Genomic DNA, 25476 nt, shown 5'->3' with positions numbered 1-25476 from the left:
CTTAACCAAAATCCTTACCAGTTTTTGGCAAAGGACATATCTAATCACAGATACACAGATCACAGATAATCCTACATACTATCAGTCAGTTTTTTTATATATAGTTAATGCTTTCTTCTCTTTTATAGACATGTCAGACCTTGATGTCAATTCATTTTTAATTGTACGTTTATACTGTATGTCACCTAAAAGGGATCATTTTTTTTCAGATATAATCATAAGTCTATGAGACAACAGATCCAGGAGTACACCGTCTGTCTTACCTCAGTTGTGAACTGTATTTGCCAACTTGCCAAAGAGATTCTGTTCCAAAAGGTTTAATGCAACGGCTCTCTGGTTCAAAAGACTTAGAAGGAAGGATAACCTGAGGAATCAAACAGACTATTAGAATAACAGCAAATCTAGCATCATATGGTCATTTAGTTTGACACTAGCGTCATACAACGTTGGCTACAACGAAGTCACTGTACATCAATAATTATTAGCCTTACCTCAGTCTCCGAGTCTCTGCTGTCCTCGGAAAGGCAAGTCGAGCCATCGAGACATGGATCAGTTTGGACGTTGACCAGACCGGTCAGACCAGTCTCAGTGAAGACATCTGGATCTTCTAGGTTGCGCTTCAGTCGGGGGCTCTTTTCAAAAAGCCCAGAGGTCGAATCTGTCTTGCCTATGTACCTCTCTTTTTTGTTGTGCTTCCAGGAGAAAGCGACATTCACAATTGCAATGAGTAACAGCGCGCAACCCCCGCCGAGCATGACAATAATTATGAAGGAGATATCCAAGCTCCAACGCTCCTCGTCATTTGACTGCTGTACATCTATAATCACATCTTCAATGGGCTGCATCTCTGTGACTAAGAAACGGACAGTGGCGACCCTCGAGAGCGGCGACCTCCCTTTGTCACTGACCGCAATCTTAATTTTCAATATCTCTCCACACACGAATCGAAGGTCGTGTTTTAAAACAATGTCCCCACTGTCTTTGTCGATGTGAAAAAGTTCTTGTGTATCTTCTAAAATTTGGAACGTGAGCTCACCGTTCACGCCATCATCGGCATCGAGAGCCTTGACCTGAAGAACACGGTAACCAGAAGGTGCATTATACGGTATCGGCACATCTGCCGAGTCACTGTGTAAAACTGGGTATGTAATGTATGGCGAGTTGTCATTTTGATCAACAATTCTGATTCTTATTGTGGCTGTGCTGGACAGTTGAGGAAAACCTCTGTCGGTTGCCTGAATGTTCACTTCAATAAGCTTTACTAATTCGTAATCAAATGATCTCACAGCATATAAAGACCCTGAAAGAGGGTTTACAGAGAAAAATGCCGATAACGGCATGTCCCCAGGCTCTTCTCTTTCCACGAGTTTGTACATGACTTTGCCATTGTCATCCACATCAAGATCACGTGCTACGACAGTCGTAACATATGACCCGGGTACATTGTTTTCGATTACAGAAACTTCATACACTGACTTGCTGAAAAGGGGGGCGTTGTCGTTCTCGTCACTCACTCTAATGGTGTACTGTTTTACGGTTTTGAACGGTGCGGATCCTCGATCTTCAGCTATCACGGTCAAATTGTATTCTGGAATTTTCTCCCTGTCCAAGGTTGTGGTGGTTACAATCATAAAGGCATCACCGTATGCCTGCTGGAGTTTGAAATGCTCGTGCCCTTGCAAGCTGGTGCGCACTTCCCCATTTAAACCGGAATCTCTGTCCGAGGTCCTGATCAAAGCCACAAAACTCTCCTCAGCTGCTCCCTCAGTGATGTAAGCGATCCCGTCACTCATTGAAGTCATCGGTTTGATGCTAATTTCTGGTGCGTTGTCATTTACATCTACTACTTCTACAATAACTTTACATTTAGCCGAGACTGAATTTACTCCTAAATCATAGGCCTTGATGTTCAGTTCAAATGACCCCCTGTCCTCAAAATCAACCGACGCTTTTAAGATCAGGGCGCCGGAAAAAGGGTCAATTTGAAACAAGCGGTTTATCTCAGGGGATGATTCTTCGACAAATCCGTACACGACCTCCCCATTAATACCTTCGTCAGGGTCAGTCGCATGCACATTCAACAGAAGAAACCCCACAGGTGCATCCTCGTGGACCTCGACTTTGAGGGAGCTGTGCTCGAATGTTGGAGTGTTATCATTGGAATCCAGTACCTTGATATGAGCGGTCACTGAACCCGACCTGGGCGGGCTTCCTCCATCCGCAGCGGACACTAGGATTGTATAAAACTCCTGTACTTCTCTATCCAATCCTTGTAATAATACAAGTTCGGCGTGTTTTATTCCGTCTTCCCCGGCCCACACATCAATGCCAAAATGGATGTTAGACGACACCTGGTAACTTTGGATGTAGTTACTGCCGACATCTTGGTCGACTGCAATGTCCAAAGGGATTCGTGAGCCCACAGGTGCGCTCTCGGAAATTTCGAGATACGTTTCGCTGTGCGGAAACTGCGGCGAGTTGTCATTGATGTCTTTAACCTCGATCTCAACGTGGATCAGTTGATACTTTTCCTTGTAGAAGATTACAATATCGAAGTTTATATGGCACCGAAGTGCCCCAGGGCAGAGCTGCTCCCGGTCAATAACCTCTCTAACAGTTAAAAGTCCGTCGGTCTGGCTGACGTGAATCATGGATGAGTTCGCCTGTTCCATAAAGCGGAAACTTGTTTGAGTATCCTCAGCAGGATTGATATTAAAATCCCGTGACAGATTTCCAATCTCCGTTCCCAGAGCCTCCTCCTCGTAAATTTTGTACTTTGCAGTGGTACTTTCCACAGTGTTTAGTAGAGTCAAAATCATTACGTATATACATTTTAGTATCATTTTACAGCAATTCTTCTTAATTACAGCAGAACAGGAAAAAATAAGTGCAATAAATAATAGGAAATGAAACTCTTAAGCCCTTTTTTGTCTTACTGTATTTTGTTCCTAACTCCCGAGGAAGTGACCTTCACGGTCTTCTTTGTGAGAATGAGGATCCTAGTACGCCTACTGGTTTTAAGTCATGCATTATGTAAATCAGTTACTCTGCTGACCAATGATTGATCCTCTCGATCCACCAAATGGCGCTTGTCCAGCGTCGGTGCGGCTGGTGGTTGTTGCAATTTGTTTTCTCAGGTTTTCAAATTGTTCCATAAAACGGCTTCAAAATTTGGAACATATTGAAACATTTGCTGCACATGTGTCACACTCCAGATATAAATTGGCTTGTGTTATGTGAAGTGTTTGTAAAACGTGTATGCATGTGAGCGCTATGTCTCATTGAATATTAAAATAAGTATAAACTTGGACCTCTATTCGACCATAGTACTCCAACAAAAATCTCAAACCTCTAGGTGGCCTAAACATCTACACATGTTGGTACCAAACCCCAAAATGAAAATGTTATGACTGACATAACATATTAATGAGAATCCCTTTACTTTACAAAAGTAACACCTGCTGCTTGTAGTACTTGCTGTTTATTTTATGTGTAGTATTGTGAAGTGTTTTTGATTCTGTGATCTAGTGCCTGATGTATGGTAGTATACTTGGCTTCCCCTGTCTAGTCGCATTGCACAAGTTAACTTGGGTTAGGGCTTGAATAGTGTTATGCTCACACTCACTGGCCTGGTCTGACACTTGCTCATTCAACTTGAATGTATACACTTATGTTCCATTGTGCTGGAAGTCCCTACGGATAAGAGTGTCTTCTAAATGAATGTAATGTAATGTATAATTGAGTAATGCATATGATTAAATGTGGAACAGGGACCCTTAAAGTAACATTAGAGAAAGACATTGGTGTCCATTTATTTATTTTTATTTTCTCCAAAATATTCAGACCAAGTAAAACAGATATTATCCAAAGGTAGTCTTTCACTCATAAAGGTACATTTGAATATGGCATGACCCAGCTTGACCACAAATATTTCTCATTGCACTGGTATGTTTCATCCCAGAGTTTGGAGCCACTGCTTTAGAAATATGATCTTGTTACACCTCATAAGTATCAAGTGTTTTAGCATATTTTCATTTGTTCAAAGCTTGGTAATCGATCTAACACATACAAAAGCCCCTTGCTCCCAGATACAAATTTCCATGCTTAAGTGAGATTCTTAGACATAAACTATTTCTTATCATCTCCCTTTCCCATCTTCCCAACTCTCAAGAGCATTCATTATCAAGTCTATGGCTTGAAACTATTGAATAACATCCCTTTCAATATTTTTTTTAGAGATGCATACTGGTAACCTATTGCCTACACTAACGTATGTTATCTAACAGATAGCTAAATCTGCAGCCTAGCTTTCACTTTAACAAAACCTTTTTCTCATGCAAGGGCATTTTTATTGTTTCTTGACTCTTTAATTAATAATTATAATTATAATTATAATATTAATTGTTGTGTTTTTACTCTACCATAGCACAAATGGTCATTTTGGTCATTCGACAGGGCTGCGACAGATAAAGGAAATGTGCTACAGATGAAAAATGCAAGACTAAAGATGGTGTTCAATAACAAGTCTAGCTGTCAGTGAGAATTTAGTGGAATTAACCTGATAACTAATCAAAGCAAGATAGTTTTCTTACAGAATAAGAATTGACATAAAAAGAAATAATGATGGCTAGTCTATAATATATTAAAACGTACATAAAGTAAGATGGTTTCATGGATGTCATAACATCAGTCCTAACATTCAGACCAGGTGACTTGTTTGTCATTAAGAAGCTCGTAAGTGTTCAGTCCTATCTTGTGTGTAAAATGAAATCTTAGATGATAGTACTTAGTGCATATATTGCATATAACCATTTCCCATCATGTAATCTTAATGTTGAGATTCTGTAAAGACAAATTGTTGATGTGTATGTGATGTGTTCAATTAATGAGAGTTACTCCCTCTCATAGGCATAATATTCCTATGGGCAGCCAGTGTTTGGATTACCATTGGAACAAAGCCACAGAATTTGCCTTTGGGAGAAATCACATGAGCCTAGCTGAATTCTGTGATCTTCTGTTATCAGACATCCTGTGCATGGCAGGGCACTGTAGAAAAAGGCAATACACATCAAATACCTCAAGGCTAGGAATCCTGGCCAGTATGATTAGCTGAGAAGAGTCTGTTGTCTCCAGGAATCCATATGTGCATAAATGAAATAAAATAAGAAACAAATATACAGTGATAACAACATTGCCGTGATAATAACTCAGTCAATCTGTTTCCAGGCCTGGTCTCCACACCTTATCAATTTTTCCCCTTTTTTAATCTAAATTGCTCCCATAATCTGGGGTGTTCATTTCCCCCTACAGCGACACAGGGCCATTTGTGATACCCAGTGGCAACATTTAATGTAAGCCATTTGGGTCGGCTGAAAGCCAGATAAGGCTTAGGCATAGCCAGAATGTTGACTGAGTTTTTTCCAACAAATGGGTGGGTGTGTGTCAAGCAGATGTAGAGGTGACAGAGGACAGACTGGCCGGTGGTCTAGGTGGCAAAGTCCGATGACCTGAGGGGGGAGGACCATGTGAACAGGCTCAGCTGAGCAATTTCTAGTGTATACAGCTGCCATCATAATGGAATACTATTAACCGAATCACTGTTATTTTTGACATATACAAGACTGCATCTGTTCATATCAACTACTGGTAAATAATATTCAGATTGTTGGCAGTAGAGTGATTTTATCAAAATGTGCCAACACATTTGAGCAGAATCAAATCATTGTCATTTTATTCTCATTTATATTATTGTCAAATGCACAGCTACCATGTCTTGAAAATACACTAGAGATAATCTAACATGCTCATTTAGTTGTCAGGGGCTCTTTGATTACTAAAGGCTTAGTACTTCTCATTCTTTATTAAAATAGTCAAGAGAGAAGTTTGGTCTACTAGAGCAGGGTACCCAAGTCATGCTGAAATGAACATCATGGGGAAAAAAAATCTACACTATGTCTGTAGAGGCTGTGAATTCACACATCCAGAAACAAAGATAATCAGAAGTAATGTTTGTTATTATATCACAGTTCCAGTATTTTAATCAAACAGTTGCACAAACAGTCAAATTAAATCATAAAGTCCTCTATTAATAATACATGTAATTCAGATTACTTCAGTTTTGTTTATTCTACTGTTTAGTTTGGTAACAAAGACAAAAATGGGTCCCTTTGCTGATTCTTCCTGTGTAATATTAGACATCTCCTTTTCCCTCTTTGTGTGTCAAGGAAAAGTTGAAATGGGTTTGTACAACAAAGACAAATTATTGTAATGAAATGCATGTAACATTTCATAAATATCAAGTAATTTAAATTTTGCATGTAAAATTAATTAGCCTTTCAGGATGCAACTGAAAAGACACTCCACAACTCTGCAACTGTTTATTAGTGGATTTGTCATGCTTAAGAGTAAACGCAACACAATTGACTGTGGGTGTATACAGTATATGTATATGTGTTTTTTTTTTTTTTAGTCATCCTCAAAAGGCCTAACCTAATGAGGAATTGAGAGGGACACAAAAAAAAGGAATTGGCTTATGATCGTATTAAGTCTTCTGAAAACAGGGGAAGATCAAAAGACACATTAGCATTCTGAATTAAATCATGCTTGGCTGCCTTTCCATGCCCCTGCCTGCTTCCCTATCGCGGGCTCCCCACTGCCTTCTCCTTCAAAGACTGGCTCCAATAACCCAAATTTCACCCACTGCTGTCTGCTTTGGTTATAAATGCATGTGGAACCTCCTTTCAGAGAGGACAGAGTTATCTTCCTTTTTGTTTGTCAGGGGTGCATGAGATGCTCTGCAGAGTGTTCAAAAGGACCATTGTGCTATTGCTCGTAACAACTCTGACACGCACTCTCCAGCAGGCATTGTGGGTTGTGTTGAAATGCATATGTAAAAGTGAATCAGTGGCACTCAAGGTGTAAATAAGATTAAACAAGACTTGAGGAAACTCAGTTTTAATAATACAGTCAATACCATCAAAAGTCTGGCTGTAACTAGCAAAACATATGAATAACAATCATAAGACTAGCTTTAATTCATTGCCTAAAGTTCAGAGGACAAATTATGTATGGAATTCCCTCCTTCACAGTGGGAGACATGGATGTTCCTAGAATTTCTAATAGATTGTTTTTAATGCTGCTGAAGTTTTAAAGCTTTTTGCTTGTGTCACTTTGTATAAAAGTGTCTGCCAAATGAATAAATGTAAATGTAAGTGTTATAGTATTATGTGCACCAATAGATACAAACAGAGCATTTTTCTGTTTTCTTTTGGTTAATTTTATCTTTTGGGGAATTCTTTTAACTCTTTTTGCATTTATTTTGATTAACAGATTCTGCCTTCTAGCATTTGTCTCCTACTGGTTCCTATCTGATAGCTGTGGAAAAAGCTATTGGATAGCAGGGGTGGCTAAAACTATGCCTCCCCACTCTGCCACCCCTGCTGCCTGCTTGGTCTAGCGTGACAGTCCCTCACACATCAGAAACCACTGTGCGCCAACTGGCAGCTTTGGGGGTGTGAACAAATCTCTCCCATAAGGTGAAGAATTTGGCACCTGTAAAGAGCATCTCCAACAGGCACAGGAAAAAAGACATTTGGAAAAAGCAAACCAGGCTTTTGGTGTAACATAATGCTATCTGTGTAACCAAACTGTGTCTTGAATCAACTGTATTATTATTATTATTATTATTATTATTATTATTATTACCAGTAGCAGTAGTAGTATAAACGTATTTACATCGAAGTAGTTGTAGACAGCGAGGCAAACAACAAATTAGTAAGGCAATTCGAGTATATAACATTTCTGTAATATCTTTTCATAAAATGAAAGCACGGCTGTAGCCATTTTCTGATAATACCGCTTAACGCGGAACACAATTTATGACTGCAATTTGGCATCTGGTTATATTCCTTAACATAACGTAACATAAAAGTGAACATAGCATGGATTTATTTTCATTTGACAGGCAGAGGTATGCAACGCAATATTCAACCGCAAGATGGCAACCATGAGGTAGACACGACACAACACAGTGGAGTTTGAGATCAAACATGTTTAAAAGGGGGAAAAAAATAATGAATGTTTGCTCTTAATAAATTACGGTTTGTCGCATTTAGACGTTGCTCTCTAGCGCCTGTCTTGTTACAGCTTTTTCATCCCTTCAGTTGCAACTGTTAACCATCTACGAGTTAGCTGGGATGAGTATCACTGGGTTGTTACGCATACACGATCCGCTCATAGTCTATTTTAGACGCGATCTGCAATAACTCTCCTTTTCCATAAATCCTCCACAGACATCGCCTTTTTAAATGGCAAAAGATAATAGTATTAGTATTAAGTAATAGTAATAACAAAACTAAATGAAATCCAAACAATGACAATTATTTGTGGCTATATGCGTCATGTGTCAAACTGTCATCGTATACAAACCTTACAAACGTTCACACGTGTAATTGCATAAAACTGTAATTCTGAAAAGTAATAACAGTACTGGAATGTTTCTCAGTCCATTATTTCCGATACCGGTTGTATTTAGCCCTAGAACCGAAGCCTTCTCTTTAACCAATTAAAATTGGGTAATTTGTGAAGTGAGCTACATGCCTACTGAAGAAAAGCAAAAAGGTGTCAAAATTATACTGGGATTTGCAGCAGATAAACACAGGGAGAAACATGAAAGGCAGTTCATTCTGTACTTCTCATGCTCTCTCTCTCTCTCTCTCTCTCTCTCTCTTTCTCTCTCTCTCTCTCTCTTTCTCTCTCTGGATGGTGATAAAATAATTGATGAAAAGGTTGGCAGGTATATTATAGTATTAAAACCAATCATAAATGTGTTGCATTACTGATGTAAATATAATATGACACTCTAATGGTCTTAGCGATACCCACCAACCAATCTTATCCCTCCTCAAATGAAGGATTCTCATCAATCACATCCTCAAAAATTCTACAAATGATTGTTTCAACATAAACATATGCATCTATCTTGGTAATTTCCTACCAGCAAACACTGCTGTGTAAACACAAAGTCTTGCTCTCAGCGTCATGGGAAGCCTACCAGTGGATGGAATGCAGGTTTGGTCTCTGTGAGGCATAGAAAATCAGAGATTAGCGTTGAGGGGAACTCGCTCGGAAAGGTTTTGTTGTCCTTCTCTGTGTGTGTACTGCAGGGCACAGTTGAGGGGATTATGGCTAGACTGGATCTTGCGGTGCAAGGATTGATTGGAGTTTTGGTCAGTGATAGAGGCCTCCATTGTAACGCTGAGAGTCTCGGGATGCATTGCAATTGTGTCAGCAAGAGGAGGTTAATCAGATCCTAACACCATTATAAGGAGCAGTTATTTCAAAAGGGGGTCTTTCAGTGGAAATGAGCTCTCGTTAAAAATGAATCAAACATCTCAATGCTTTCTCGGAATAAAGAGCAGATAAAAGAGGCCTTTTGTGAATTTCTTAAGAGTATCTCACTCCTCTTGAGTTCCCCTGGAAGGGTTTTTAGCAACCTCAATACTTAATTGTCTCAGTTTAAGGCATTTACACTTGAGTTCTGTTGTACTCCTCAACATGCACACAGTTTCCTGTGTTGGGCAACCAGGCACAGTTTTAGTGCTAAGATAATTTCATATTCTGAGCTAAGCCAGCCTTGGGATTTGATTGACTATAATTGGATAGAGTTCTCAGGTATTCCTTAACTAAAACAAGCAGGTTTGACTTAATTGACTTAACTCACGTTGTAAAACCACATTTGGCTTACGCTGTCAGTTTGTATTTCTTCAAGGTGAAGAGAATAGAATAATTTTGAGTAGGAATTAATTCCTCATGTCCAATTTGAATTTCTGTTTGCATAATAGCTGTCTAATGTTTATGGACATTCATCACCAAGAATGATTAAAGGATTGCTCTTTACTTTTATAACATAATTTAGCGAACTGATGCTTTCAAAATGTACAAATAATTAATCACATAATTTTCTTTTTGTTTTTTTTTTTCTTCTCTTTGCTAAATTAACAAAGGCTCTATTCTCTCTTACCTATTTAATAGTAATGAAGAGTAGTCAGGAGGGAATTTTGTTAACAGCCCAGACAATGCAGCTTTCTGCTCAGAGGGATTTAAGCAGTGGAAATCCAGCGAGATGGAAAATCTCATTTCCATGTCAGGGTGGAGAACACAGTGGGACAGAAGGTGTTGTTGATGCAGAGCTGTCGCAGCAACTGCGGCACCACTCTGACGGGGCCAGCAGGTTGTGGCAGCTTTTAGCCCTCCTGGTCTCCCAGGAGCAGGACTGGAAAAGAATTATGCAAAGGGCAGAGAGGAAATGAGTGTGTGTGTGTGTGTGTGTGTGTGTGTGTGTGTGTGTGTGTGTGTTTGTGTGTGTGTGTCTGTCTGTCTGTTTTCTCAGGAGCTAATCAGGGCTACAGTTTATTCAATATACCATAATTACAGACTATATTGGCCAACTGTTACTTCTCTTTGTTTGCATGGAAAGATTATATAGTGGCTCCTTTAGGCTTGGAGAAGTTACATTACATTACATTATTGGCATTAAGCAGACGCTGTTATTCAAAGCGACTTACATAGGTTACAGTGTTTTACATCTTACTCATTAATACAGCTGGATATTTACTGAAGCAATTCTGGGTTGAGTGCCTTGCCTAAGGGTACAACAGCAGTGCCCCGCCATGGAATTGAACCAGCAACCTTTCTGTTACGAGTCCTGCTCCTTACCACCGTGTTACACTGCTGTTGCCTCTTCTTCATCTGTATTCCTCATGTATAATCATTAAATAAATAACTCGGCAAATTCTATAGATTTCTATAGATTTCCTCCTCCACACAAATTTGTGTAATTCTGTCTTTTATCTGATTTTAATTTGTCTTTACTCCAGCTGTATAAATGGATAACATGAAAAACTCGATAAATATATAACCTATATAAATATATAACCTATGTAAGTCACTCTGGATAAGAGTGTCTGCTAAATGACAATAATGTAATGTAATGTAAATGCAAAGCTGGTGGAGCTATCCACTAAGGAGTTTCAGGTGTTTGCGAAGTTAAGTTTAAGAGGCTAAAACAATTACATATTCAAGTCAAAACAATGACCACCAATGGAACATTGTATAACTTCAACAGTCTGGGCAATCAGTGAAGGTTAGTGCAGAACAGAAATATGCTGACCTCAGTTATAGTTTGTCTGACAATTCACAGACACTCAGTGCAATGCTGCTAGAAATAATTCAAATGAATTAACTTTTGTTGCCATATCATTGTGGCAATGTTCTAGCACAATTATTTCAGAATTCAGAATGGACTCAAATTATATAGACCTAATGTGAATCATTATCAGTTATTTCAGTCCAGTTGAAAATTACATTATTCCTAGACACTATGTCTGGACTGCCTGTCCTTTCAATGCTTATTCAAAAACAAAAAAACAAAAAAACATAATTATAGTTAAAGCTGATTGTAGTTTGCTATTTTCTGTAGCAGCAGTATAGTTCACTTCCCTACTGAAATATATTATCTTTATAGTAAGCTATGTGCCTGCTATCTCCAGGTTCCCTATCAGCTGTGAGTAGGAAGACATTCATTCCTCCAAGTTTGTGGGCAGTTTGGCTTTCATTTTAAGCAGTCCGGAATGAAGACAATGTGGCTTAATATTTAAACCTGCTTTCTGCAATTCAGAGCATCTGTCATTCCGATCCTCTGTGACAAAATACGTATATTTCTAGTTAGAATCCTACCCAGAGTGCATCACTTTCCTGAACACACTGCTTCCTGCTGAAAACCTCACAATCAATATCACGAAGTAATGGAGAATATTGATTGCTCACCCTCACCTAACCAAGCCAATTCAAGCATTCTCTTTCAGTCATGAAAAACAGAATAATCAACACTCATCCCTTGTCTTTAATAGGTGCCTCCTTTGGTCATCTCTGCAAAAAAAAAAAAGTTTCTCCCCACATAAGGTCAAGACCTCAGTGTTACTAGTTCTTCCCTCTAATGCAGAAGGCTCAGACTGTAGCTATACGGTAGGCATTTTCCATAAGATGGCAGAGCTATTTTGGGGCTCAGTAAATAGAACACTTCTTATTTTAAATCTGCTTGGATTCCGAGCACAACACGAGGAAGCCTATATCCTTAAAGCTTACTAATTTAGAGCACTACTGGCATATTTATTTTCCTTGAGCTTCTTCCGTGTGACTGCACATCCAGTTTGCAGAGGTGCCCCCTCTCGCTGTGCGGTTGGACGCTCCTATATGTCACCCTTTGCATCATGGCTGGGAGCTGGTGTCGCACTGGATGGAGCTGTTGACCGTGAACCGAGGGAGGGCCGCTCTGTCAGTCCTCATCACTCCCTCGCTTCTCCTCCTTCCTTTCCTCTGCCTCTGGCCCAATCGTTTCACCCTCCTTTTTTACCTCCAGCCATGCACCACTCTTCACAGCCAATTATATTTTCAAGCGTCTGAAGTCAAAGCCCCTTCAAGTGAGAGAAAGTCAACGATCATTTTTAAAAGCCGAGCCGGAGCTGTAGACTGTTTTCATCTTTCTACTTTTTGAGGCATCCCAGAAAGAAGAAAGGCTGCTTGCTCATTGGCACTTGCTTATAGTAAAAAATAATTGCTGTGTTGCAGAGATTTTTCTTCTTCATCAATGCCACTGATTTTGTGGAGCTTAAAAAAGGCAACTAGGGTGGTTCTATGAGAAAATCAAGCCCAGGGAAAGAGGTTGGATGTGCGGATGTGTAGACATGCATAAGCCTCGGAAAGGCCACTCATTGGTGTGCGTTTGATGCTTGCCTGTATATTCTTTTTCTCAGCTTTATTTTCAAAAACTGTTTGAGATTCACCTTTTTCAGCAGCCTTACATTTCATTTTTCAAGGTCCAATCAAATATGCATGCTATAGTATCGTTTTTTACACAATTATGAACAGGGATGGAAGAATCTGACTGCTACTATTGTCTGTGATTTACTGCAGTACAATGAAATATGCTTTAATGGTGCAATTTGGTTACTCCTGTTTAATGTCACTGTCTTCAACTTCCACAGAAATGCAAAATAAATTATTCCTTGGTCCGACCCAGCTCTTTTCCCTCCGCTGCCAACAAAATGTAGTGCTCTCCTGTGATATGGCCGCAGTACACACAACACCACGGATATCTTCGCTTTCCATCTCCAGTAGATGTAGATGCTCTGAACTGTGAGTTCTTTAGAGAGACAGCTAAAAATCAACAGAGATGGACTGAGCATTATTGATGCACTCCGTCGCCCAACACATTTCAAATGATGATCAGCCGGGCTGACATTTGTTATCCAAAACAACTTCTGTCGGGATCTTCATTGCTACGTTTTGTTTCCGAGCTTTAACTCATAGGTCCAGGAGCTCAGCCTCTGCACCACAATGTTCTTATGTTAAGTCTAATAACCTCAATGTCTTTGATTAAGCCACCAAGTATAATAAAAAATGATAAAACTTTCACTGCATTCCTACAGGCTCCATTCTTGTCATATTTTGCTGAACACAGCATGTCTTGGATTTGGACAAAGGTATGATTAGGGAGGGAAAGATGAGATTAGGTTTAACATGTCCCTTTGGGGGGAACTAGGAACAGGAATAGTGTGTATTGGATGAGGACAGCAGCTAACATTATGTACAGTACATGGAAGCTGTCAGGGCACAGATGCTGCATCCCACTCCCACAAGAAGGGAGGCCCTACTGCAACATATGGCTGGGGTCGGGGTCAGACAGATAAAATGTTGCTACGCGCTGACAATGGTTAACAACACGTGAATAAAATTCTAGCACATCTTAACAAAGTTGCAAATGAATGTGGTGGGTGTGAGGGGTAGACGCAACTTCAGTGTGAGACGCAGGAAATGTGGTCGACAGCCCCGCCTCTCACTTTCCACTTCATTACTGTCATTGTGCGGGTGAAACAGCAGGGTTTTGTGTTGTGCCTTTGCAATCTGTGCTTCTCCCTTTGCCAGGTTTCTAATGACTTTCCAATGATGATTTAGGAGGGGAGTGTTTCCCCCAGTTCCACCATTTTGTGTTGCCTCTTGAGAATGCAGTTCTTTTCACGGCCCCCAGTTCTTTGTATTTTGCTTGGCTGAGTGAACTCGACCTCACCCCCCCCCCACCCCCCCTTTCTGGGGGTCACAGGATCACCCTGGCAGAAAAGATTTGCACCCAGTTTAACACTCACAGCCCATAAGATTCATGAGCAATTTGTAGCTGTGTTGGAAGGAGACCACCCTACTGCAGCTCCTACCCTTAATGAGCAGAGTGTGCTTTTAGAAACTAGAGGCAGTGCTGTCTGCAAACACTGCCCAGTACAATCCTGTCTTTGTGTTTGCAACAACAAGATCAACACACTCCAGTGTCTGCCAAGGACATGTTGCTTGGTCTAAAAATGGGGTTTGTTTGTTTGTTTAAGCAGCAATTTACTTTTTACAGATTACCATGTATCATACACCAGTAAGTGGTGGGTGGAAAAGGCCACTGAAATTATGATTCCCTTTTCATACAACAAGCTGATATACAGCTCCAGTACCATACTGCAATGAAAACAGGGTCTTACTTGCAACCAGATGGCTTCTGGTTCAGTTCTACCTGTTAATATTCCTCTGAGAAGAATATCTATTCTGAATTATTTCTTTATAGATCATACCCACCTATGCAAGCATATCTAAAGTTGGCTCCAGTTGACATGACATAAAAGGAGTGTATAAAAACTGCATTCTTTAATATTACAGATTGAAAGGAAACAAAATCGATTTCACACACCAATTAGACTATGAAAAATAACATGCCGACAGGCAAGAATTATAAGTGCAACTAATTTAATTCTGACAAAGTCTGTCAAAGCAAGTTAATATAATACACTTAATAAAAAATTCAAATGAATTAAATATTTTAGTGTTTCTTGGATGTTATTTATTTAAACATAACATCCTGCCAAGCCACAGCAGAGCTTGATAACCTTACTGACATGTTCAGTTAAGAAGTCACCATTCCATTCACATTTTGCCAATCCTCTGCATGACATGCACAGATCCACTGATCCTTACAATATATTAACAATCCTGATATATAACTTATAAAGTGAATCTGCCTGGCATGTTAAGGAAAAGCTTTTTTTCTCCACATCAGAATGATTGATGTTAACCACAAAAGGAGGTCCAAATTTGGACAAGATCATATATGGATAGCACATATGTGTCCAATTTAAGACCAAAAAATGAATCTACATGAAAAAAGAAACATATCTCATTTTAAATTGTACAGAAATGTCTCCTTTGGTTGCCACAGAGTTCAGAATTCTGGCCAGAACTGCACCTGACTGTGAGTTACGAGAGATGTTTTCCCCCATCACACTGACAGTGTTTTTAAATGTGGGTGACAGCACCTCACAGGTAAAGTGGACTCAGAGGCACATTAGTCATTTCCACCCAGTGTATTAGCATCTTTGAGTGGTAGCTACATACGGAGCATATTTTTTTCAAGAGAGTAGGGAAAGAAAAATCTCCCCATAGTTAATCTTTAAAAAGCGCTGCCTTTTAGATGGCAAGCCTCATAACATCTCCAACTTTCTCCACCAATTCCAGCTCTACAAACAAATCTTTTTGTTTGAGCATGTTTACATTTCAGACAGTTTAATAAATTGCATAAAAGATACATGCAGAGCACTCTGTCAGAACAGAGGATATCCTTCAAGTGGCCATTTTAACAAAACACTTCACTGTATCCTAGAGTGCTCCAAAATTCCTTTTATTTTAAATCTTTTAGAAAGATGCGGAAGTTTAATCAGATTCAGGATCAGTTGTTTACTACAGTTTATGCTGCATGCACAAATACCAAGGGGCTTTTTCCAGTTACAATGTTGTTCTAAATGACGCTATGAAAATTTAATGACTGACTGAGACAAATGGCACGTGCATCTCATGCCTGGAAGACGTTTATGGGATTGTGGTGTTTGAGGGTTTTCTTTTACTCAGTGGGCACCAGGAAAGCCAATGGTTAGTGCAGTAGGTGTATGCGAGGCAACATGAAAAATTCAGGACTTATTTGTAACTGTTTAACGCTAAAGAAGCTTTCGAACTGTTTTTCACATATACTGTATTGTCTTTGTCTTTCTGCAGTTGTATTAGAGCAGACAGTAACCTACATTCGCATTCATCATATATTTTCACTGTCACATTCTTGGGCCAACTTTATTTCTCAAGTGTTGGATTTTCTTTTTGTCTTTGAGTTTATGAACTGTATTTTCTTTCTTTCATTTGATCCACAGGGCTTTTTTTTATTTTTAAAGTTTCAAGAGACTGAACAATTGACAGTTTACTCCCAAGGACCAAACTTCAATTTACATCTCAGTCTATTTTCCTCACTTTTCATATCCAATAAAAATCTGCACTTGAAAATGTGAGTTGCAATCACACATACAATAACACAGATGCCTAACAGTTTCTGAGAGAGTTTCTGAAAACGGCCCTTACGGTGACAAAATAGTCTCCAGCAGTTCAAAGGCTTTGGAAGGAGAAAAGAGAGGAGGATTGATGTTTGCGCGGCAAACCCAGAACATAACTGGCCCAGGGTCTAATCAGAGAGGCACAGCCCCCCCTCCCTTCTCTCTGTACAGCCTGAGGATTTTCTCCTATTCAGCCCTGAGAGATGAGCCTTGCTTTGTGTTTCATCCTGCACTTTCTCTACACTGAAAAACCCATTCATCCTGGGAAAACGTAGAGAAGAAGAAGAAAAAAAAAACTTTAGGGCTTTTTTTTTCCAAGGCTGGGGTGTCGCACAAGAGCACTCCAAGCCCCTTCTGTCAGCCCCGATAAATTGTCTCCTCTTTGTCTCTTCCCTCGCCTCTTTCACGTGCTTTGACTACTACTGAATAAAGGGAAAAGGAAACATTGATTTACTTCTCTGGTTCCCTCCAGAATCAAAAAGTGTACCCCGCTCAAAAAAGACATGCATGCACTGACGACTGTGCGCTCGATGGAATTACAAGAGAAGAAAGCCCTTCTGGGGCTGTACTGTAGAGAGTATTTTTTTTCTGCTTATGTGTGAATCATACAAGACTTTATCAGTCTAGCAGATATTCATGCAGTCTCATGGACTGACAATGATAATGACTGTATCCAGTCCTTCTGTAGAATGTAACATCCTGCATTCCCTGAACAAACACTCAATTTCCTGTGTTGACATACATTTACATACAAATTCATATGCCTATATATATATATATATATATATATATATATATATATATATATATATATATATACTTTATATATATATATATATACTTTATATACTTTTTTTTTCAGCCAAGTAAAATTAAGTCTGCTGCTTCAAAAGCATTTCCCGGCCTCTGTGCCACAGACCCAACAGGTGTTCCATCACTGCTGAACAAAGAATAAAGGCCACCTCTTCAGCCCTGATGTCCCCACACCCAGGCCTCTTCCTGGTGCATGATACAAATGAGGATAACAGTTTCAGACAGCTATCCACTGAGCTCGGTGGCCTCCTGCTGCATGGGGCAGAGAAAAGAAACTTTCCACTGTGCCACTGGCAAACTTCTATTGAGCATGACCTGCTGTACATGACAGCACTTTATCAATATATTATTGTTCCAATAAGTGAAATGGACATCTATTTGTTGCCCACTTGTTGTGGCATTTTTAAAGAAGTAATTTGTACTTTATTTTCAGTTGTAAAATATTATGAAATGTTTTCTAACATCATAAGCAGGCCCTGAAGTCTGACTGAATGCTTAAAAACCCTGAGCAAGAGGCTTAAAAAAAAGATAACAAAAAACACCGAGAACAGATTCCCATGAGCAAGAAATCTACTTAATAATGCTTTTTGCTGAAGGTTACGCTGCTCTCCTCGTTCTCTTTTTTAGGTTCCTTTCTACCCAAGGTACAATTAGCCACATTACTGATTTGAATAAGAATGAAATCTTTGCCACAGTGCTAGTTGGAGTCTGGCTACAAGCTACTGGACATCCTTACAAGGAAGTCAGATATAACTAGAGGCTGATAAAACGTTTAATGTTGCAGGATGGTATCAGGTGGAAGTATGGTGTAACAATTAATGATCTTGCTTTATACATTAAAGTTCACAGGTGTGATTCCTTGATGGGTAAAGTATATGCTATGAAAGTAACTTTTGATAAGGTGGTCTGGTAAGTAAATAATAATACCTAGTAATAATTAAAATATTTATATGATAAGCATGACATTTTGCATCACATAAGACTCTTAGTATTACTGGACCTTGGGAGGCTCATGGACATTTGATTGAATTAAGTAGTTTATGAATTTCTATGCTAAGGCAAAATTTGTTCTCAGATTAAAAAGTGTTCATACCAATAAGACATTAAAACACATATACCTGTACATTGATTCGTCACTTTATCACAGAATAGATGTAATTCAATTCTGAGTCTTTCAGAAAATTACTTGAAACAACTTAATATGATAGAAAATTTCTGCAACAGTAACAGCTGTAGACCAATGAAAAAGAAGGTAGTACTCTTACTATCTGTCAGACCTCCACTCAGTTTACAAAGTGTCACAGTATTCATACTCAATGATTTAACATTGCTGCCATGTGTCTGAGTTTGAAAAGTAAATAATGGTCTCCCATTTGAAGAACAGATTGCACTTTTGTGGTCCTGAGCACCTCAGTGGCAGTGTACCCAGCAGGAGGGATACTATTGGGATGTCTCTCAGAGGCAATTTGCATAATCTTCTGTCTCTTTGTAAAATGCACACCACCCTTTTAGCAACCCACTCTGAGCCTAGCCTCATGCCTGAGATTGCATATTGCTTTTCGCAGAAGAGTGTGATCAATTATCACATGTTTAACCCCTCTGGCGAAGGACCCTGTATGGTGAAAGTGTTTGCTTGGCCCATCTGTTCCAGTAAATATATTATTTGTAGTGTGAAACTTACCCATTTTGTATAAAATTAGAAACTCACAGTCTGAACATCTTAAGGTAGTTTTATTTGTTCTGATTGTCACTTCAATTTCCCAAATATGTTGTAAACTATAAATCTGGCATGTATGTATGTGTTTGTGTGCTCTATTGACCTGTGTACATAATATATAATAATACATACATGCACACATGATTTGAAATCTTTTCTGGGGCTCCTGAGTAGCTCAATGGATAAGACACTTGTCTTCAGTACGAGCTGAGCTTTATAGCCTGGGTTCAGTGTCAGCTGGTGACAACCTGGATCCCACTGTGACAGAACAAATGAGTTCACACCCGTATCACTGCTCACAGGCACCCTGACAGTTGTTCAAATGATGTCAGTGGAATAGCACTGATCGTCCAATGAGCAAACATTCTGCCACAGTGTGCTGTGTCACTTGTAGTGTGAAAAATAACCATCTGTGTCAGAAGATTGCATTCTTCTCATCTCTGTGCTCCTGCCTAAGTCAGGAGTATGAGAGATGAGCCTAGCGTACAGGTGCCCATTCCAAAACATGGCTAGATGAACAGGTAAAACATATATAGGAAGCAAAAATCTTCACTGAGAGGTTTAATTCCCAAGGCTCAGAATGTTTTACATACATATTGTTGTAAGTGAATGCTGTAAACTTCAAATTTACAGAAAGTTAATACAACACAAACACAGCTATTATTGTGGATTGCCATAGATCATTTCATCATTAATAGCCTGAACTGTATTCAACCCAGCAGTCAAAGTTTGTAGTAAAGCTATATAATTTAGAGTATAATGATAATATTAGTGTTATTTGTAAACAAGTACTACATCCTTTTTGCTTTGCCGTGTGTCTTCTCTAAGGGTGACATAATATACAATAATGCAGTATACAGGGTGTTTTTCTCTGCAGATTTCAAAAAATTTGTACATTAACTACGGCTATTGCATGACAGAGATCTATTATTGTTTTTATTTTATTTTTTTTTTAAATTTTATTATGTATAGGCGTGTTTCCTTACAACATGTGTTTTAGGAATTCAGTGTATTTCCCAGTGGCTACGTGTATTGTATGGATGAAATATAGCCCTCTTTTTTTTTTCAAAGAAGAAGTGACCGATTTGTTAGTGACAGGTTGGAGTCCTGTCATTAGTTAGACAGTCACTGGCTTTGTCTATGGGTATTTCGAGAATAATGGGAGTCATGCTGTATCGGCCTATTGTACAGCATTTAGCGAGGAAAACACCATGATATCCTTTGTCCAAAAAAATAAAGAAAAAAAAGACAACCCATTGCGTGACTTCATCACTTTAGTCTTGGATCATTATCAACTTTCACCTGCTTCAAACAGAGAGGCTTAATTTATACATCTTCTCAAAGACCTGGTTAAACATTATGAAGGCATGCTTGAACACTCCATGTGGACTAGCTATCTCTAGGCTGGTCTGGTATGTTATGAATAGTTTTTTTTTTTTTTTTTTTAACGTATGCACAAATCTAGTAGGAATAGTACAGGTGACTTAAAGTTAGGTTACACAATGAGTTATTTTGATAGCCCAATGCCACCCACATTTGACGGGCTTGAGTATATCACACAATATTTCCATCCACGGTCTATGTTGGTTATTTATTTTGTGTTATCATACAAATGGCCACCTTCAATATCATATCTGCCAGATATAAAGCTAAAAAGTAAAACCAGGCAATAAAATGCCAGTAGTGCTGTTGGTTCACATTAGTAGATGCTAGTGAACCAACAGCACTACTAGTTTCGCATGATTGCTACAGGTGCCTAGCAACCACCTTAAAATTAAGAATATCTTTGCTCATTATCTTTGTCATTGTCCAACAGGGTAAGGCATGTGCCTTATAAACCTGTCACAGGTTCTCTGTTTACTACACTAGCTCTAGCAAGGGCTTCCATCTCTCTCTGGGCGTGATTTATGTGATAGCATAGGGCAATCCATGCGCCCTGAACTGTGAACTGTGTCATGAACTGCTGAGATACGATACATTACGTATTTCCTGGTCCCTCGTGAAACTTTTTTTTACATTTCAACATCTGCAGTGAGTTTAATTGAGAAACTCACCTGGGGATCTGAAAGGACGTGCCACAAAATACTCACGAGTTTTTGATTGTTTGCTGATTGCTGTTAAGGATAGTTAATTGGAATCAGGTTTAAGACTAGTCGTCATAACAATTAAGTTGATCATAATTAGATGTCGCACGTGTCATGGCACTTTAAGACCTACCCTGTCTGACTTCGAACGGAGCTACAGAATTTTGAGTAGCAATCTGGAAAGTGTAGGTGAAACGTTTACAATAACGTAATAGCATATACTGTGATTTAAAACAGTATAACCTCTATACTGTCCCGGGACCGTATGTAGCGTTTGTTTTCGGTGCGCAAGGGACTATATACTAGAGTCAGTGCATTATGAAAGGAAATGTATTCAGGTTGAACTGAAGACGAAGACTGAAAAGGACATCTGTGGTCTCTTGAAGTTACGCCTTTGGTTTCGACGTAGCTGGCGAGCTTGCCGTTCTCCTCTGTTGCCCCTTTTCGATAGACTCAACACTTCACAAAATCATATTTCTACCGAAGTTAGTTGGTGAAAGCACCAAATACCTCACAAAAAACGCCAAGACACCGCACGAAGCCTGTGTTCTCTACAATGTCTGCATATTCCCCAGGCAACGTCCGCTGCCGGTAATGGCAAATTAATACCTTAAATTAAATAAGGTAAACAAAGTAATGGCCGGTAATTGCTTTGAAGACCAATCAGAATCCAATACTGTTGCTGTGCGTTCAATTCATCAAATGAATTGAACAAAGATGAATAAATTTTATAAACAGCTGTTTTAATACAGAAAACCGACACACAATCACAAGAGCCAGTGACCTTGGTGGGGAAAATGCCCTTAGTTTGGCAAGTTACAACTTTTACTAGTTTTGGTCTCTCCATTACGTGTGCCGATTTTTATTGTAAACGAAAACGTTCCTTTATGGAAATGGCACTGTCGATTGGCTTTACTGTTACACCTCAGGGCGAATCCATTTTAGTTTAGACTTTTCTGTTTTCAGGAGCGTGACGTAGCAAAAGCATTAATTTCGAAAAAAGCGCTGTTGTCTAACATTCCTTTTGGAATGACTCCCACAGTAAGAGTTGATTAGGATGTTATGCAGTAGGCCTACGTTGATTTGACATGAGATTTAAATTTAAGTATGCCTATGATGGCAACTAGCTAGATCATACTCTTTGGACTTACCTGAAACTTACTTGTATATACTTAAGTAAACACGAAGCTTTCCCAAAAAAAACAGAACCTTTAGTATTTGCTTTTCAAATAGTTAAAGGTTTGGCTCATTTCATGATATTGCTGGACAATTTAAGATTTCCGTTCAAAGAAAGATAGCGATCTGGCAGGTACTAATATGATCCTGAGGCTGCAGTAGTTAGGTGTTCATTTTTAGTTCAGTTTTCCCTCTATCTGTAAGGAATTGAAGATTTACATTCTTCCCCCCGTTTTCTTTTAAATTTCTCTGTTCTGTACTGTCTATCATTCGTGTATGTACCGGAGGCTTCTCCAAGCAGCGGCAGAAGAATCAATACTCTCGTGGCCCACTCCTTCTGCGTTTAGGTACTCGGGGGCTTTTTACTCCCATTCTTTTCTATATCCAGTTGCACCGTGAAGATTTCACCAACAGGCTCCACGTAACACTTATTTTGAATCTGTAGTATCCAACTCAATTCCTGGTTCTCTAACCGTCGTGTCTTCACATCCCTGGGGGGGTCACTTTTAGCTAACAGATAGCCTACCTTATTCAATATTTGACCCTCACTTAAGAAATGTATGTAGCGTAGAGAACAGGGGTATGGTGATGATCGATGATCGATTTCCTGACACGGCTAAAATCCGATCACGTGGAATGTTTTAACCTGTGCTCCTTCTGGCCCCATTTCTACTCTTCACGCAAGGCCCTAACTTTCCATCTCACCTGGAAATGTTCGCCTGTTCGTGATTAGCGCCTAGATCGAGGTGGAGTCCACAGTGGTTTCGGTAAAAAACAGATGAGACTCGAGTCAAGTGTTATCATAAAGACTGTAGAATCCATTAAAACCACCCTGTGTATCCCTCCCTTAACAAGTTCAGATGAAAGCGCAGCGGGCCGAAATATTCGGCAGCAATCAAAAAACGGGTAGAAGGCAGGCCAGACGAGATACAGGTAAAGGGCATTTATGTGCCTTTGAAGCTGCGTAACCCCCAGTCAAGTATATTTTATGATGAGAAATATCAGCAATGCAATACAACCACCAGAGCCGAAGGTACCCTAATGAAAAAATCGATGACAAATTTGATGCTTAGATGACTCAGTTCAACCACAGTGCACTTTGTCCTTTAACTGTCAGTAACGCATTGAAGCGTTTACTTTTTTTTCCGATAATGACGCATTTTCTTTCATTTCGATGTGTGAACTCATGATATTTGAAATAAAAAATGAAACACTTTATTTCAGTACGCAAAGTTAAGGGCGGAGCACACTGTGATTAGACGAGCTGAGACTTTAACGTCTTGTTTCACGTGAATGTGTCTGGCTTTCGTGTTTGGCAACGGCAAGAAATAATGGGATCCCTTACTAAAGCATATTGCTATTCTTTGTTCAGCTTAACTTGTGACCTGCTAGCCTTGCTGCAGTTTTCACAAAACACCATAACCATAAAGTCAATGAGGCGAAGATTAGACAAAGCGTGAACAAAAGGCCGATAACGAATGAAAGAATCCGTGGACTTAAATCATCATTGGAAAATCATTATAAACCTGGCGGGGTGATCGCCACAGATTGCAGCCATAAAACACAAAAAGCTGTCTCTTAGGATAATGCCGGAAATGAACTGGAAAAAAGAGGGTGTGGTTTGAGACAGATTTCTTGCGTTAGACCAAGCTCGTGAAGTGAGGTTTTACTTTGGTCCCCTCCACACTGTTTAACGTTGTATTCTTGACTTGTTAAGGACTTTCATGACCATCATGTCTTCGCCTTATTTTACTTCCGGGGCAGATGGAGGGAATATTTTTGCTTCATAAAACTAAAAATAGACAAATACGCCCACTACTAGCTAGATACAAGTAGGCTAATAGATGAGTTGGTAAATAACAATTATCCCGCCATTCATTTTCCATACCAGTTTTAACAATCTGGGCTCAGGTGGATTTTTACCAAGTAAAGATACAGGTATGTGTGTCGGCCTACTATTGTCGCATTGCCACACAGCCTAGCCATATTTTCAAAGTCATTATTTACTCCTTTCTTCTTTCATAAATTGAACATATATATATAGTGTCTGTCTGTTGTGTTTTAGTCAGGTAAACGTATTGCCAAAAGCCAAACCATTGTCATTTAGCTGTCACATCATTAAGAGCTCTCTAAGAAAATCGTACGAACTGACATTTGCTTCGTCTTTTGCACAGCTAGTGTTAAATATTTAGCCCCTCACAAAGGTAACATAATAGGATGCTTATCTAAAGCGTGCCAAGAAGCCTAATAAGTACAAATACCTTAAATTGGCTATAAATTGAGTTAAGGGGTAATTAGTGGATGGTGTGATGGCACGCGAGTTAAGTATGTGGGGTTAGTGGGGTTGCGCCAGATTCTGAAAAGGGTGATTTCACAAAAAACGTCGCATCTATTGAAGGATCGATTGTTTAAAACCCCACTGCCCATCACTCATCTAAGTAACAAAGGGCAAATAACCTCGTTATCATACCAAAAGGACTACCCCCCCCCCCCCCCCCTCCCAGGAAAAAAAAAACATACGAGCGTCTTAGACGACACAGCCTGGCAATCATGAGAACAAACGTAGCCACAATGGCCGGCTTTCTCTCTCTCTCTCTCTTTTTTTTTTAGGAAAATGCAAATGTACTTCACGAATAAAGGATGGATTTTCATGGCTCTGTCTAATTCTGCAATTGTAGAACTCGCGTGCAGACGGCAAGATTGACACAGCGATCACGTGGGAGAATGGTTGTATACTGAAGTTTTAATAGGGATTTCACAAAAGGCAGCTCGGTTGGAGCAAGTCTGTCTGGCATTCTAAAGAGATATTGAAAGCACGGGATCTCCCACAAGTAAGCTCATCAGTCCAGCGGAGATTCAACATAGTGTAATTTGCCATCTTTTCTCAAAGACGCTGACGCCCAACGCGCGCTACAAATGTAGATTAGCATTTCGTTTCTTCGGGCACATTGTGGACCGGAGTGATTAGTGCACTGCTTGAAACAATCTTTTTGTTTGTTATTAGTACTATGTATGTCAGCTTTTACTGCATTCGAACACCATCTCGCATCCCCTCTTGCAGTGTTTCCAATGCACTTTTTTTTTATAGAAACACGAAGTATATATGTGCAATTATATGAAAAGGACTGTCTTGTTACAGATAAGCGACTGTTATTGAGACTGAATGAAAAAAAAAAATCTGAATTTCACTCATTGCCTAGTTGGCTGGTTGGTTCGGATCGAG

At 39.4% G+C, this 25476-nt stretch overlaps 1 protein-coding gene across 1 annotated transcript; it reads right to left on the bottom strand.

Moving 5' to 3' along the window:
* Positions 1–259: 259 nt before the first annotated feature.
* Positions 260–2819, bottom strand: LOC118789270 (protocadherin-8-like). The gene is made up of 2 exons (XM_036545614.1): positions 492–2819; positions 260–364 (listed from the first exon to the last, which is right to left on the bottom strand). The coding sequence occupies exons 1-2, from the start codon at positions 2817–2819 to the stop codon at positions 260–262; spliced, it is 2433 nt and encodes an 810-aa protein (XP_036401507.1).
* Positions 2820–25476: the final 22657 nt, after the last annotated feature.

Source organism: Megalops cyprinoides, chromosome 14, assembly GCF_013368585.1.
Source record: "Megalops cyprinoides isolate fMegCyp1 chromosome 14, fMegCyp1.pri, whole genome shotgun sequence".
NCBI classification, from domain to species: domain Eukaryota; kingdom Metazoa; phylum Chordata; class Actinopteri; order Elopiformes; family Megalopidae; genus Megalops; species Megalops cyprinoides.
The sequence above is the reverse complement of the archived record's forward strand: the minus strand, read 5'-3'. Positions and strand labels throughout refer to the sequence as shown.